The sequence below is a fragment of the Xylocopa sonorina genome, chromosome 3, assembly GCF_050948175.1.
Source record: "Xylocopa sonorina isolate GNS202 chromosome 3, iyXylSono1_principal, whole genome shotgun sequence".
Lineage (NCBI taxonomy): Eukaryota > Metazoa > Arthropoda > Insecta > Hymenoptera > Apidae > Xylocopa > Xylocopa sonorina.
Genome location: NC_135195.1, coordinates 5,068,943 through 5,085,947, shown reverse-complemented (window position 1 = coordinate 5,085,947; position 17,005 = coordinate 5,068,943). Strand labels below are relative to the sequence as shown.

General features: G+C 30.4%; 2 protein-coding genes and 1 long non-coding RNA gene across 3 annotated transcripts; 1 reads left to right on the top strand and 2 right to left on the bottom strand.

Moving 5' to 3' along the window:
* Positions 1–344: 344 nt before the first annotated feature.
* 26-29-p (C1 family peptidase 26-29-p) lies at positions 345–5,448 on the bottom strand. The gene is made up of 11 exons (XM_076893010.1): positions 5,399–5,448; positions 4,915–5,067; positions 4,518–4,690; positions 4,237–4,341; positions 4,003–4,162; positions 3,728–3,920; positions 3,450–3,667; positions 3,265–3,365; positions 3,056–3,187; positions 2,507–2,693; positions 345–2,348 (listed from the first exon to the last, which is right to left on the bottom strand). Exons 1-11 carry the CDS (start codon positions 5,436–5,438, stop codon positions 2,164–2,166), a joined length of 1,647 nt encoding a protein of 548 aa, XP_076749125.1. The 5' UTR covers positions 5,439–5,448; the 3' UTR covers positions 345–2,163.
* A 477-nt stretch (positions 5,449–5,925) lies between these two features.
* LOC143433464 (uncharacterized) lies at positions 5,926–8,043 on the bottom strand. Its single transcript, XR_013103124.1, has 3 exons — positions 8,005–8,043; positions 7,868–7,949; positions 5,926–6,167 (listed from the first exon to the last, which is right to left on the bottom strand). It is a non-coding gene; the product is annotated as an uncharacterized LOC143433464 (long non-coding RNA).
* Positions 8,044–9,131: 1,088 nt separating this feature from the next.
* Positions 9,132–11,035, top strand: LOC143433642 (trafficking protein particle complex subunit 2-like protein). Its single transcript, XM_076911085.1, has 7 exons — positions 9,132–9,264; positions 9,409–9,563; positions 10,070–10,112; positions 10,266–10,438; positions 10,563–10,650; positions 10,730–10,809; positions 10,904–11,035. Exons 1-7 carry the CDS (start codon positions 9,226–9,228, stop codon positions 10,953–10,955), a joined length of 630 nt encoding a protein of 209 aa, XP_076767200.1. The 5' UTR covers positions 9,132–9,225; the 3' UTR covers positions 10,956–11,035.
* The last annotated feature ends 5,970 nt before the right edge of the window (positions 11,036–17,005 follow it).

Genomic DNA, 17,005 nt, shown 5'->3' with positions numbered 1-17,005 from the left:
CGATGATGTGTAAAAATTAGTTTGTTGGAAACTATAAGTATCTCTTGTGTACTTAAACATATTACATTTTTTGCTCTACAAATGTACGTATAAAAGCCAAAACGATTAAAAAAGAGAAAAGAATTAAATTTACAGGTGAGATGATGTTACACCGTAACATTCATTAGTTATATAATATTTTTTATCGACGTATATTTCAAAACCTTAAGAAAATTTTATATAAATATTGTGATACAGTTTTAATCCAATTATTTAATTATAGTACAATCCCAGTAAATGTAATAAAGCATGGTCAAACGGATACTTTTTTTCACACAGTAGCTCGTAAAAGATATAGTCACGCGTTCTTTTTTTTTATTATAGTTATATAAAGATATTTGACTGAAATATCATACATTCTTAACATTTATTTCTTCGTACCTATTGCATACTAATATAAGAATACTTAGGTACCTATATTTTTGAATCGTCCATATCATGGTGTGGTTTAGAAGCTTTTTTTTAAATTTCAATACATTTCCAATTATCCAGGATTAGCAAATAGATTATGAATGTAATTGAAATGTTTTATTTTATGAGAGTATTATGGAGGCGTAAATAATATTTTTAAAGTGTACAAGAATAGGTGTATACGTAAAGTTTTAATTATGTAAAGGGGAGAGGTACGATTAGCAAACGATAACCAAAGTTAATGTCGTTGAATAACTTTAAAATCGATTTATATGTTTTCTTTTTTTAATGTGTCGTAAAGATATTTTGCACAAATCGATAAAAAAAAAGTGTTCTTGCTGGAAATTCAGATATTCTCCGAGTGCATGTACATTTATTAACATTATTTTATGATACAATATCCTGTCAATTGGTTTTTCTTCTTTTAATTAAATCTTTGACAGTTTAGTGCCGTTACGTAAGATTTTCTCTTTGTGTAACGATAATCGAAAGTTTAGTAAGTATCGTTGCGTATGATTTAACCGTTTGAATAGCACAAAAATTGCACAAGCTATAAACTTATTAAAAACGTAATGTTGAATGCATAAGCAAGTTTCTAAATAAAATTACTTTCTAATGTATTATGCGATATGAAGTCTAGTTGAATGAAATGATGTGAACTATTAGATTTAAAACATAACAAAATGAAGATTATATATTAAACAGTGAAATTTATTAAAAGCATTTAACTTTTTTAAACACATCCACATTTATATTTTTTTTAAATTAATTTCTTATAGACACGTCTATTTTTGTGTTAAACTTGTATTACGCTGATGAGGCATGAAAAATGTGGATCTGTGTATTGAAATAGATTGAAGAACATTGAAAGAACGGTGTAAAACTATTATTGCTTAAAAATTTATGTAAGATCGAGAAGTTATGAAACGTAGAATTCTTTATTCTACACATACTATGTTGTTTTTTAATCTTTTATATTCTCTTTAATTACATATTTAACGTACAGCGATGATTAATTCATTATAATTTCGTAACTATTTAAGAAATTGTATTAGATAAACTACGCCTATCGAAATGTATTTTTATAAGTAATTGTTATTATAATTCTGCAATATTATGCTTTCCAACGCAACCAGCAATTTAATATCAATATTATAAATCTTTCAACGGGTATAGCAACGCCCACTTCTTTTGCGTTAAGATAATAAAAGCATAACACCGTTCGTGTTATTTTACGCTTTTTATACCAGCTAAACGGCATCGCTTCGCGAGTTAGCGAATTTCAATTACTATATAATTTATCCCTATAATTTGTTTTAATATTGTACGAAATTTTAGTCTAAACTCATAGTATCTGTTCGTTCTTAGTTCTACGAACGTTTTTATTAATAACCGACGAAATGAATATAAATTATAAAATCGCTTTTAAATACTAAAGGTTTTCAATAAAAGTCACTTTGTTTATGTTGATACAAGACTAATCTTTATATGCTCTAAAATCACGTTTCATTTATTTAACAGGTCACAGTTTGAATAACTTATTATTATTGCTTTCTATCATTTATCGTATATATTTGTGGATCGTCAAAAGCTACAGAGTGCTCAAAATATAATATTGCTTTCTTTTAAAAAAATATGTATAATATCTTCTATTTTTAAGAGCCTCCTCACTCATACGTTATATGAAAAATATAAAAACATGATTTAATTTTATTACATAGTAACGTATGTCGGGGCTGTCAATACACCACAATTATTATCCTTCTGAGACATAAGTATATAACCGTCATTACCCCAGTAATTCGACCATGAATTTTTGACTAACCAATACTCTTCTCCATTTAATTTACCATAACCGACAGCCAAAACTGCATGATCCAAAGATTCTTCCGTGTTACCTAATCGCAATGAAGATATTAGATAGTTTAGAAAACCTATTTTATACATATTTGATGCGTTTAGTGCCATCCAAGGAAATATAACTTGTTTTGTGCGCCAACGATCTAATCTAATGGTAAAAAGAAAGCTTAGAGAAAATATTATAAATGATACATACCACAAGCTGCATCATAATATACACCATGAGAATAGAATGAAAATGTTTTATGCGATGCATCGATCGCAACTGAAATTGGACCGTGCTTCGCGATGGCAACTTTCATAGCGTTAGCGTCCGATGGGACGTTCACGTAACCGGTGATTTTAGCTGTCATTTGTGTACTATTTATATGACAGTAGCCATCCTAAACAGAGGAATGATATATACGTACATAAATAAAGTATTTTTATAAAATTATTTTTCAATCTTTTTAACGATACCTAACCTATTGATAGCTATTGATGGATATACAACTTAATTGCTTAGTGACAGATTTTCTATAATATAATTATCGATTTATAAAAATAAGTACGATGAATAACTTTCCATTATTGTCTATTCTTTCGTTTAATTCTAATGTCATTCGCAATATTATATATAATAATTTGCAATAATAATTTCTATAAATTCGTTCTAGTAGCAAAGCCCTATAGCCTGGAGAAGCTTAATTTACCTACACCTATGCGATTATTATCTATAAGGTATATCAGATTAAAAATTATTCACCTGGCCGAGATAACCACCATAATCATCTTCAGTAGGTAAACCACCGTGCTTCATGATCCACTGGTACGAACGGAAATCTTCACCACCATCGCAGCCATTATTTCCAAAACCCCATGAGCAATCAATAAGTGCCTACATAATCATGAAATGCTATAATAAAATACTTTTCGCCTACAATATCTATCCAATTATACTTCGCCGTCATTTACCTGTTGAGACAAACGCACTAATTTACCGTACTTCATGTAGTACGCGCCTTCAACGGCACCAGTTGTGCCGAAACTCCAACAGGATCCGCAAACAGATTGATCTGTTATAGCGAAAATAAAAAAAATCAATCACTTGCAAAATTCTTTCCTATAGTTAATTGTTCAGAGAAATGAGATAACAAAACCTTTGACAGGAGTAACTGCGCCATACAATCTCCAATCTATGCTATCTGGTACATCGGCTACTTCAATTTGGGCATTATAAGGAAAAGCTTGTCCCCCCTTAGGACCTTTGGTATACTGTTTGCCACGTAAAGCTTTTAATTCTAATTCAGTACGATCTACTAAATGATTAACACCTAATTTGTAACCTTTATTAGCTCGATTGGTCGATTGGATGAATCTATAATGAATATTTCACATTGATTATTGATTACATGCAGAGCGCAAATGTTATGCATACCTTAAGTTTTGCCTGAATACTTCTTTACGCATCAGTTCATCTACGTGGTTCGCGTATTCTTTGTTGTGATTCTTTTTGAACTGTTCGAATGCTTCGTTTACATGCTTGTCGTGATTATGAACAAATTCTCGCATAGGATTGAATGTGTATACGTGTTTGTCGCCAGGTCCAGGGAAACTAACGCATGTCATATCTGTCGATGAATTACATGTTTTCGTTAAAATATATTAGCAGTAAATTTACTTTAATGAATGTTTATAGAAATTATTATTTACTTGTTGTAATTTCGAACACATCTGCGCTAGGTACCTCAGATGAAAACCAATCATACTCCAAGTAATAGTGATCATAATGAGAACCTAAGAGACTGTTGAATCCTCTCATTTCATATCTTACTGGGATTGGTTCTTTTAACTTAGGTACTTTCGGCGATTTCTGTAATTTATTTTTAATAATATATATGGGTTTTGATAGAATTATATAAATGTAGAAAAACGTAATTACTTTACCTTATATCTTATCCAAAGTGTATATTTGTTCAATTTTTCACCAATTTGTTCTTCCATCTTCCATTTTTCACATGTCAAACCATTAATTATTTCCTCTCCAACACACTAAATAAAATTCGAATTTAGTTTTACTACATTGAACAACTGAATTATGGAGCATAATAGTTTATTCGTGAAATTAGTTATATTTTAACACGTAGCTTCAGAACCACATTATCACATAAGCGCTACATATAACAAAGAAATAGATGAAATAACAAAATTACTGAACATAATTTTACCTCCATTCCAGTTGTGTCTGGAACAATGGCTTGTGGTTCAATCTTAAATTCTTTAGAACCATTCACTTCGAGACATGTTTCCGCATTAAGAGCAGTTTCTGTGGTTATTGGTGCGAGTTTTATACTTTTCCCAAAAGATCCTTTATGTGCTAATTGGAAAGTCTTCACCATCCCTAATTAAATCAAAATCGATTTGATTCTTTTCATTCAGAAACATTTACATTTATATTAACTGGACCAGCATGTTGAAAAAGGAAATCAGATATAAAGATATTTGTTTTTGATAAAAATAGAACATTATTAAGTATTATACGATTTTCCTTTTAATTCTTCGGGATAAAGATTTTTGGGCTTATTTTCTATTTGAAACTACTGACTCGATGGATGCTTAAATTACCTCCATAGTAGTCAATTCTACTGGATCCACTTGTGCCATCGTACCATGCGTAAAACGGTTCCCTGATTTCAGCATATGGGATATACAAAGTTCCTTTTACCGTGTAAGTATTGCTAAATGTCGGAGACTGTGTGCTTTCAGCCCAAGAGACACCTAAGAAAAAGGAAGCGATATCTATTACTTTGCATTGAGTTAAATCGAAAAAGGAATATCTATATTGTTTTCTTATTTAAAACTTTAAATATGTTTGCCTTTAAACTTATTGTATAGCTGATACATAATTTTTTATACCTTAGACATAAATTTATAAATAAAAATGCAAGTGTGGATAATGAAACAATGTAAACGTACAAAATTATAGCAAAAACACCATGTTTGTACAATAAAGAATATTACAAAGAGGAATATTACACAAAGCCTTCATTCGCTTAAGACTTTTATGGCACAATAAGTTATAGAAAAATGTTAATAAATATTATCTTACCTAGTACCATTAACGCAAATGCACTCGTAAAGGTATACATTTTTATGCGTCTGCAACATAAAAAATAACAATATTGTCCGTTAGAATAACTATCCATAACTGGTAATTTAGACAACATTATATCTCGAGTTAAAGATACTACTGTTTAGAACTAACAATAAAACATTATAATTCTTCTATGTTTCGTTGTTAGAGAAAACTTGTAATCAATCAATGTTTATTGCAAAAACAATTCCATCACAAATTAAAATAGAAAACGGTTAAAATAAATTACAAAACGCACTTTGCACTAAACAGACGAAGATTTAATTGACAATGATAATTACGTCTTATTGTAAATTTGTGTATATTTCTGACAATATGTACAAGCTACAAACGCGTTCGAAAGTAGAAACGATTGTTACTTAATTACAGTAAACGAGAGACGATCAACTGCCGATCGAAGCAAAGACCAAACATCTCAGAGAATAAAGAAATTTCGTTGAATAAACTATCTGATCAGTCGTATTCTACTTACTGTAAGTTCACTCGCGAACAGTGGATCCTTCAAATTGGATACAGAAACTGAAATATTGAACGCTGATGAAATTCTGTCAGCAGTCTCTTTCACATCACAGTCACAGCAAACTTCCCAAATACATGTAAACACAATTCGACGAAGCCATAACAGTGCTCCAGAATGTTGTCGGATTTATATATACGATTGGTGAACTGATAAGAACATTACCACCAGCTGAAATACGATAGGGTGTAATGTTTTTGTATCCATCTGCGTTTTTGTATCCATCAGCGTTTTTCAGAGGAACATATTTAGTAATCGTTCGATAAATATACAGCTTATATCGTGGAATATTATTTATAAGCAGGAGCTGCCTAAATGTTTATTTAATTGTTGATTTGTAAATAAATAATTATCGTAAATAAATAAAAATAACGTCTCATAATTATTTGTAATTTTCTAAGTATATATACTATATTTTATTTATTTGTATGCAATGGAGAATTGTTGAATTCAAAATTAAACAAAATCAAACTTTTTACTCTTTTAACTTATGTAACATTCATTTGAGATGTTATCAAGTATAGCCAATATTTATAATTATCCAAATGGTTCTTATTGGGACAATTGCTTTTCACATGAATGCTTGAACATACTTGTAACAGTTAAAACTGTTGAAATGGATTTAACCACATTTATCAGTATAATTATATTCGATCTTACATTTCTAGTTTTATGCAAGAAGAAGAGAAATCCAAAATATCTTAGAAAAATTTTTCTAGACAGTAAACTGCTCGACAGGAATAGTCTAGGTATACTAGAGCAATGTTTGCATTTGTCACTCTACTTAAATTGCATTTAGTATGAGTCAGCTTTATGGCTCAAAAATTATCATTAGTAACATGAGAAAATATAATTTTGCAGCAGGAAATGATGTCACGGTATACTTTAGCCAGCAAACATTTTTTCTTAAGTAGTCAGTTACATTTCAATGAAAGAAAATTTAATATTCATAGAATTTCTCATACATTAATATCCTACGCTTTTAGACAATGATAGACTGAGCAACTGCGATGAAGAATTGCTACTGCGCAGTTCTGAATTAAAAGTGAAGTCAATATTTATTGAAGTATTTCATGCTAATTTAAATTGAGTGATAGAATTTGTATCGTGTATGCACAGCTGAAATATTTTTGTCAAAGCCTTTATAAATAATGATTTCTTGGTTTCAAAATACATAATGTAATATTTGCACATAACGTGTAGTACAATTAATTAAACTGAATAGATATTGATATTACTAGACATGTGTAAAAAAGACCACTTTTACGATCTATGTATAGCAACAGAAGATAACACCCACCATGAAAATTTTCTTACATAAGTTATCAAAATATATATAAATATTATTATATTCTGATGAAATTGATACCATGTAAAGTTATTCTATTAACATTTAAAACGTTGGTGCACCTGTATAATAAATCAGGCCAACAATCGTATATTTTCAACAACTGTCTGAACTTTCACATTTGTAAGAATTTTCTATCTTTATCTTTTAATGCAATAAATTAATTATGAAATTTTTCGCTTTCTATTAGAAGATTGGAGCATTTTCTCTCAATGTTGACATAACATAACAGGTATTTCGTAATATAAACACGTGGCTGTAATTAAGTTTTAACAGGTGAAACTCTTATAAAGATAATATATATTAATCAATAGTTATCATTAACCAAATGAAAAATATCAATGAAACGAGTTGCAAAGTCACCGTTAAGAAATTGACTATCTTGAAAAGGAGCTACTTTTCTTCAATATTATCAAAATTTTTTTGAACATATGGGGAATAGTTGTTATCGTGATAATAATGAATTTTACATTCTGTAGAATGCAAAAATTAAATTAATTATACAGATGTCAATAACATAAATGACTGCAGTAGAACAAAAGTTATTTTTAGTATTTACCAAAAAAGAATGATTCAATTTTTATATTTAATTTCTTCAAGCTCTTTTCTTTCCCTCTCTCGTTTAGAACAATAATGCAAGGCTAAATCAAATACTTCCATTCTTACTTTTATATTTTTTTGTTATCGAAGAGTAACAATTTCCGTTGTACGATTGGTCGATAATATGCGCCACATTTTTTACAAGATTAGCAGAAACGCAAGATAAAGAAAATTACTTTGTTAACACATATTCCTGGCACGTATAGCATCGGTTTTTAAACGATAAAACATCAGCAGTTAATGTTATTTATAGGTATATATGTAGGCATGCGAAGATAATTTTATATTGGTAATAAAACGTTTTGTATACAGCAAATGAACCTAGGTTTATGTGAACTTTTCTGTTGCTCCTATTATGTAGTATCAGCTGTAAAAATATATCACACGAGTAGTGAATCACCCTGTATATAGCACACCTATTGTTTTACTGACTTCGTTTTCGCTCCTCTATCCTTCTCTTTGCTTCTCTCTCAAATTTTAATTACAGAATTTTAGACTACTGCTGATTAAATAATGAAATTCCTTAATTTTCATTGAAGAGAGAGTCAGATAAATTATATCTCCCGCTTTGCAAGTAAGAGAGAGAAAGATATATAAGAAAGCTATAAGAAAGAGTGAGACAGATGATACCAACCCTTCTCTGGAACCCCTGGCGCCATCTCTGCAAAAAGTGCTCAAACTGGTCGCACACAATTATCGACAGCGAAGTAAACTACTGAAGAACTACTATCGCCATCTCTTGGAGGGGTGCTGAAACTAGATCGGTAATTAGTTTCACTACTCTTCGCAGAGATGGCGCTAGTAGTTCTTGAGTAGTTCACTTCGCTGTCGATAATTGTGTGCGATCAGTTTGAGCACTTTTTGCAGAGATGGCGCCAGGGGTTCCAGAGTAGGGTATATAATTCTGTCTCACTCTTTCTTATAGCTTTCTTATATATCTTTCTCTCTTTTACCTCTACAGCGGGAAATATAGAATGAATTACAATAAAACTGATGAAATATACAATAAATTACAATAAAACTATTGAGATGTACAATGAATTATAATAAATCTAATGAAATATACAGTAAATTACAATAAAACTATTGAAATGTACAATAAGTTACAGTAAAACTAATAAAATGGACAATAAATTATAATGCTATTTTTGCAAATCGGACCAAGGTTTATAAGAACTTTTTTGTTGCTTTTGATGTGCAGTATCAACTGTAAAATTTGCCAGTAGTGAATCACTCTGTATATATAATAGCAGTTACTAACTTTGCTTTCGTATTGAATTAATTACTCGTCGATTATAACTAACGTTACTTGGATCAATGTCACAACGTAGCAAAGTTATTCAATTGTACAAAACGGTATGAAAATGAACTGGATTTCATTTTAGTTTGTAGAAAAATAATGTAAAAATTAAATAGAACATAAAATATACAACGAAAAAGCGTATCGCGTATTGTAATTGATTATTATCCAACTGTGAATTTTATTACCGATGTTTCTAGCTTTTGTACATGGGTCGTGACTATCCGAGAGGTTATGAGTTTTTCAGAAAAAATTTAAGGAAAGTCTTTGAAAAGAACAGAGGCGAAACTGATCCTGAGAAAATTGATAAAATGTTAGCGCATGGCAATTTTGTAATTAAAGAATTGGAAGCCTTGTACATGTTACGCAAGTACAGAACATTAAAAAATAGATATCAAAATTCGTGATATTAAAAATAATTTCTCTTCTTCGTACTCTCTTCTATAGATATAAGATTTATTATTTTTACTTGTTCTTAAAGGAATTATGTAGCAATTAATGAAACAATTTATATTTGTAAAGACATTGAAGTTTTGTATATTGTTTATATAAACACAGAATAAATATTTTTGTTAAATATATATTATATACAAGTTTGTTTTTTTTTATACAGTAATGCACAGGTTTTATTTATTTCGATTATCGATGTTGTAAAAATAAATATGTATCTTTGCAATTACATCGTGTATCGAAGGTATTTAATCGTCCTGTCAGTTTACGGTTGTCAAAAAATGTTATCCTAACCTGTATCTGATGCACGAAGTCTATATTATTTACATGTACGATAGCATCTTTGGAAGTTGAAGATTTTAATATTTGTCAACTATTTTGTTATGGATTATAATATTACGAATTTGTAAGATTTTTAAATATGGCAGTTTGCGTAGCTGTGATTGGAAAAGATGTAAGTTTGCATTTTTAAATGTTTTAAGGTTATAATGATAATAACATCTTAGAAAGAATAATAAAAGATAAAAGCTAGCGATAAAGTGTAAATGCTATTATTACATGCCCTACATTTTCTAGCTATAATATTGTGCTTTAAATTCTTTTATAGAATTCTCCAAAATATATTAGATGTGCGGATGAATCATCAGCGCTGCAATTTCATTGCAAAGTTCACACATCAATAGATATAATAGAAGAAAAATTGAATGTCGGAAATAAAACGGCTATTGATATAAGAGACTTGTACTTGGGATTACTATATGCTACTGAAGAATATAAAATGTAAGTACAACACAATATGTTTGTCGCCGCAGGATATCTCTCTTTCTTTCCTTCGTATTGCCTCTAGTTTCTTAAGCGTACTTTCTTTTATATACATATAAGCCATTTCTCTTTGGATGTTTAGATATGGCTATGCTACAAATACAAAAATCAAATTCATTGTTGTATTACATTCATCTAACATATCTCTGAGAGATAATGATGTAAAAATGGTAAGTGTTTGATCATTATTTTATTCGGCTGCAGCATATTTATTATTGTAGTATAATAAAAATTTGAATTTTCTTACAGATCTTTAAGAAATTACATGCCGCTTATTCCAATGCTGTATGCAATCCATTTTATATTCCTGGCGATCAACTTAATTCCAAGTAAGTTTATCCCATTAAATTATAGTGGTCGTGTAAATACGTTTCATGTACAAATAATTTTATTCTAACAAAATTTGTATCTGTATTTTTTTAGGTCTTTTGATTTAGCAGTAATGGATATAATGGGTTTTATATCATCTTTTTAATAAATTATATGTAAAAGTAATATATATTGTGAATACATGTACATGTTTGAAATAGATACAATTAAATTATGTAAAAATTATTTCAAATCTATTTATTCTTATAAAATTTATCGTTTATGTAAAAATTTATATTGTTAATTATCTTAAAAGAAAATTTAGATCAATATTTTTATTTCCATCATAACATTGCAATGTATAGTATATTTGTATTTAAATGCAAATATAAAAATATTAATAACTTACCCTTTATATTTAATCATCTTTATCTTTATAATTAATATTTGGATATTGATTTACTGTTATTTTCAACGTTTAACAATGATAAATTTCTTAACTCGACATATTCTAAAATATTTTATTGTTTTTCAAATTACTTATAAAACTTTGATGTAACAGGGGTTTCATTTATAATAGAAGTTAAAATATTTTGCTTATACTATTATTAGGACCTGTTTTCTTTTTGAAAAATTTCTCTGTTTAGTATTTCAATGTCACTTAAAAAATGTGAGGAGACACTGTTATCGCTATTGCTTACATCACTAGTGACAAATATCCTTTCATCTTTATTATATTTATTCTCTAAATTTTTAATAGTAAAATCATTTAATCTGCCTACACATCTTCCAGTCCAATTAGAAGAGTTTTCTGGTTGTGAATTACTACTACTTTCATAGGAATCTTCCAATATAGTAACTAATCTCTTAGCAAAGCAATAAATTGATGTATTATGCGAGGGCATGTTATTACTGATGTTAGTATTTTGTAAATTTTCAATTGATGTTGCAGTTATACTATCCAGTTCTTCTATTTGACACAGTAAATTATTGTTATTTATTTCTGATGTATTGTTCAACTTGTTTGTTGAAAAGGAACTATTACTTAATGAGAACTCACTGGTTGAACTTTTATTAGAACATCTTGTACTTAAGGAGTCACTGACTGAACTTTTATTAAAACTTGTACTTGAACTTTTATTAGATCTTGTACTTGAGAATTCACTGGTAGAACTTTTATTAGAAAATCTTGTACTTGAGAACTTACTGGTTGAACTCTTCTTGGAACCTGTTTTACTAGATTCTTTTGTAAGATTAGTACATTTTCTTAACATTTCATCAAACATCTGCTTTAATTGAACTTTCAGTGGAATATATTTATTTGTTTCTTGATATTCCTCTATTGTTGTTATACAGTTTTGATATTGTAAATTATTTAAATTTCGCAGGACAGTACTTTTGCCATTTTTATAGTTTGAACGATTTATTCTGGGTGGTATACACATATATTGTGTGCTATCATTAAGATGAAACGAGTGTGATAAATTCTTATTCTCTTCTGTACCGCATGTAAATGATTTAGTGTCTGTCTCGATATTATTCGATGAAAAAAGAAATTTGTTTGTGTCGTACAGGATTTCGTCGCTGAAGTTTGATAAAACGCTCTCGTCATATGATAATAGTATTGCTTTATTTAAATCTACTTCTGAATTTGGCTCCTCATCTAAAGAAAATGAGATAATTTCACTATTTACATGAAGATACTGTCGCATTAAATTTATTATAATAATGTCAAGAGAGAGAATATTAACAATTTCGAAAGTACTTCCTTTTTTCTTGAAAATATTTTATTAACTTTTAGCTTTAAAACTGAAAGTGTGAATGGTATCTCGTTTTTTTCTTTTTATAATTGTATTACTTAAAATATGAGTTCGGAATGAATACAATTTGAAACAATACCTATAAACTGTTAACTTCTTTTTAAATTTCATTTCATTAAAAACTGTTACTCACAACTGAACGTCGAACTAAGAGAATATTGGGAACTGTTCGTCCTGTCCATCTTATCCAATACAAATTAAGTTTTCTACTAAACATAAAATCGGGCGACTCAGATAAATGTCATCACCAATTGACTTTCAAAGAGTGTTTGTTCTATTTATAAACAGGCTTCTAAATATGTATATCATAATTTACAATAACTGTCATTGGTATTAACTGAAGTAAACTCTAGAATAATTTAATATAACGTTTGATTGAAAAATTCCGGCTTTTAACTTAAAGTATAAAGTAATAAGAAAAAAAGTTCGCAACGCTCGTAATTAATTTCAAATAATTAAATAAGAGTTTACTATCATTAAATTTGACTGAAACTATAATTTCGATCTCATTGAAAGAAGGGAGAAAAGCGGAGCAAATATTTACATCAACAGCGAAATTTCAGTCTCGGATTCTTTAAATAAAATAACTGAACATGACAATATAAGGGACCAATAATAGAAACAAGTAATATTCTCAACAATTTGTAGCGCAAGTGATATCATTTAATGCCAAGCAATCAAATAACATCGACATCAGATAATTGAAGGCATGGCAGAAAATTATTTTAACAACTATATTATTCGTTCGTGTCCTCGAAACTCGTGCTCGCGAAAGACGCTGTAAAAAGCTTTTAGACATAAACCTAATCATTTATGTCCCCTCTCTCCTGTTTAACACAAATTTGCATCTCGTGCAGTCGAAAAACTCGTTTACTTTCCCTTTTCCATCGTTCTAACTCCAAATTCATACATTCCTATCAACTATCGCGTTTAATAAAAAAAATGAAGAGGCTCAATTATACAAAACATTTTCGAATACTGAATCACGGCGAAATCATACATATTTTAAAAAAAGAAAGACTCGTGTCATCTAAAAACTTTGTAAGCGATTTCACTTTTACTTCCACAAGTTTCACAGCACGCTCTTGTTTACATTCAGCAAAATCAACACGGAAAAGAACGATCGATCCGGTTATCAATTGTGTGATCGTGCTCTTCGAGATATCGTTCCTCTCCCTTTCTCCTCTTCCTCTTCTTCATCTTCTTCTTTTACGGTTGCCATTTGCGTACGTTTGCCAGTTTTCTGTAATGCTATATCCTTTTTATTGTCTCTATTTTACAAAAACAAAGAAGCAACACTGATATATTGCTCGACCGACGTAACCGATATATAAATTTCGTTTAGGAAACACAGTGATCTCGTCAACGCTGTCACGTCTCATAAAATCAATAATGCTTAACCCACAGAATCCGTTATTTCTATCTGTGTAGTTAATTAGAAAAATAGCTCTGTTCCCGAGACGATCCATCGATCCTCCCGCGTCTCTTCGTATTCAGCGACGATAAATCAGCGAAATAAAATTGTGGCTCGAGTAGGGAAGAGGTTTCCGGTCACTTTTTTAGAACTCGAAGAGATGCACGCGAAAACTTGACAAACACTACTAACAGACTCATTAGCGATGGTAATAGTTTATCGTACAAATGATAGAATCATCCATCTAACTATTAATATTCGTATATATGCATTATATATACATATTCTAATTGTTATCAACAAAAGTTATTGGGTGAATCTTTACAGAAGGATTACCGAAAACTCTTCCTAACGAACGCAGTGAAATTCGTACCCATTGGTCGTACTCAGTGCAGTAAATACAAATTCTCGAACGCCAGTTTTTCGTTACTTTTTTCATTTTTTTTTTCTTTTTTTCTTCTAAATATAATACACACACATAACAAAGTACAGCAGCGCATTGAGACGGGAAATTGCATTCAGTGCATCGAAGAAATTGCATTCAGTGCATGTTGGGTGCAACCAATGTAAAAACACATGTAGTTTGTTACACTCTAGAGAAACATGAAAATAATATTAATAATAATAATAATAATAATAATAATAATAAAATTAATAATAATAATAATAACGAAACTACGTGTACTCCAATAAACTTGAGAAGTGCACGGTGTTCCATGTGAGATCGAAAAAATTGGTGCACGTTTGCACGAGTGATGTAAAAGTAAGAAGAAAAAAAAAACAAAGAACATCGTTCAAGACGAAAATAAATCAATAACGATTCGATTGATCGTAAAAGATTTTCTTGCTTTACAATCCGATGTTACAGTTGAAATGTTAGAAAAATAAAAAGAAACGAAATGCCAATGTACGACGAAAAGTGGAAAAATAAATATGTGTATACGTATTTAAAAAAAAGCATAGAGAAGTGATAACGAAAGAAAAAGCAAACGTGTTTTAACATCGAACGAAAGACGGAGAAACAAAATAAAAAAAAGATCATCGGAACAAGAAATGGCAACGTGCATCTTATTAGCGTAAACGTAAGTTCCTATCGCATTTTCTTGGCGCATTCGCATCACCATTTGCACCTTTTTCCACTTTTCTATGCTGCGTCTCCTTAAATAACGCTTTTTTCATAAGAAAAATTCTATTCGCCGCATACATACATATATACATATATGAAAATTGGTAGAATACGTAAATGGCTAGTAATAAAATGTTTTTTTTTAATGATTTTCTCATCAATCTTTCGAGGACAAAGTCGAGAATAAGTTCATCCTTTTTCTCTTGTAGATAGACGAAAAAAGCGTCTTCCTCTTGAAAATGATACGAAGGAATGTTGTACACTTATAAGATTTTTATTTTACTTTTCTCTTCATTATTTTCTGTTCGTCTTTTTTTTTATTAATGCAACTAACTAAAAAAAAGACAGTTATACGAGAAAACGCCGGTTTTATGAATTGTTTTGCTAAATACACATAGAAGTGATGTGATATAGGAATTATCAGGTGTGTGTATGTGTGTACGTCAAGATGTTTGAAACAAGAAAATAAAGTCAAAAAATTCCTAAGCCTTCATTACTTAAGGATGATTGTCCAATTTTTAAACATTATCTTTTCCTAAACTCTCGTATGCGTTCCATACATCTGCTACGATGCATTCGATAATTTTTTTCTACGATTTACTTGCTTTCAACTTTGAGCTTTCAAAAAATCTAAATGTTCGGTGATCATGCTTGGAAGAGAAAAGGAATTGAAAGCTGTGCGAGAAACGAGACGAACTGCTGCAGAAGCGCAACAAAAAAGCGTCAAAAAAGGTCAACAGTTATAAAAAAAAAAAAGAAGATAACATGCAAGTAATATGCAGACATGTTCAGACTTTGTTTTCCTTTCCTATGATCCTCTGATTCTATTTTCTATGATTCTCGTTAGATCGTAACGTGTATTTTCGACACACCTGCTGAGACCTACATGTTTTTTTGTCATTTTTTTTTGCTTTTTTATTTGATACATTACTTAGCCTCTGCGAATGCGAACGAACGCATCGCGTTACTAGCGCTTTAATCGTTTACAAATTAAACGCAGGAGACGGTTGTTTAGTTAGTTTTCACATTTCACATCGTTGTATTTTTCATACAACGTATACATATATATACTGATTTCTCTCTCTCTCTCTCTCTCTCCCTCTCTCTCTCTCTCTCTCTCTCTGTTCGTGTATGTGTGTGTGTGTGTGTGTCTACACGCACGTAATTAAAGGAAAAAAAAAAGAAAAATCACGACGAAACATAGGGCGACTTATTATATCACAGTATCGTACGCAAAGCTTGTATGAAATCGCAGATAGAACAGCATAAAGGCCAAATGGCGACACTATACGCGCATCTTCCGTTTCCTTTCTCGGCGTTAATAATTATTTGAGGAGGACAATATTGTTTTCATTTCCCTCTCTCTCTCTCTTTCTCTCCTGTCTCTCACTTACCGAAGAAGCATAAAATTCACACATTCTCACATTCTTCCTCTTTTTTTATCATTTTCTCTCATACGCACGTACTTCTCACTCTTTTTGTTTACATTCTCGCGTGGTTTCTCTCTCTCCCTCTCTCTCTCTCTCTCATTTCCACTGAATATTTTCCTCTTTTACACTTCATGGCAATGACTTTTTACATCCATGGTCCATGATAGCTTCGCATGAATCTGAGGTTCTCAGTATCATTAGTAACAAAATAGTAAGCAACGGCCGTTGTGTTTACGCATCCTGAGAATAAATCGGGGTTTCGTGGTTTTTAACTTTACTTTACACTCTCCTGCGACTAAACTCTCTCTTAAACTCGCGCGTCGGATGATTTTCGGGTTTCCAACGTACGCGAGTACATTCTATTTCCTCTTCACGTTTTACCTCCAGTTCACGTTTCCCTTTATGGTCTCATGCCATTAAACGATT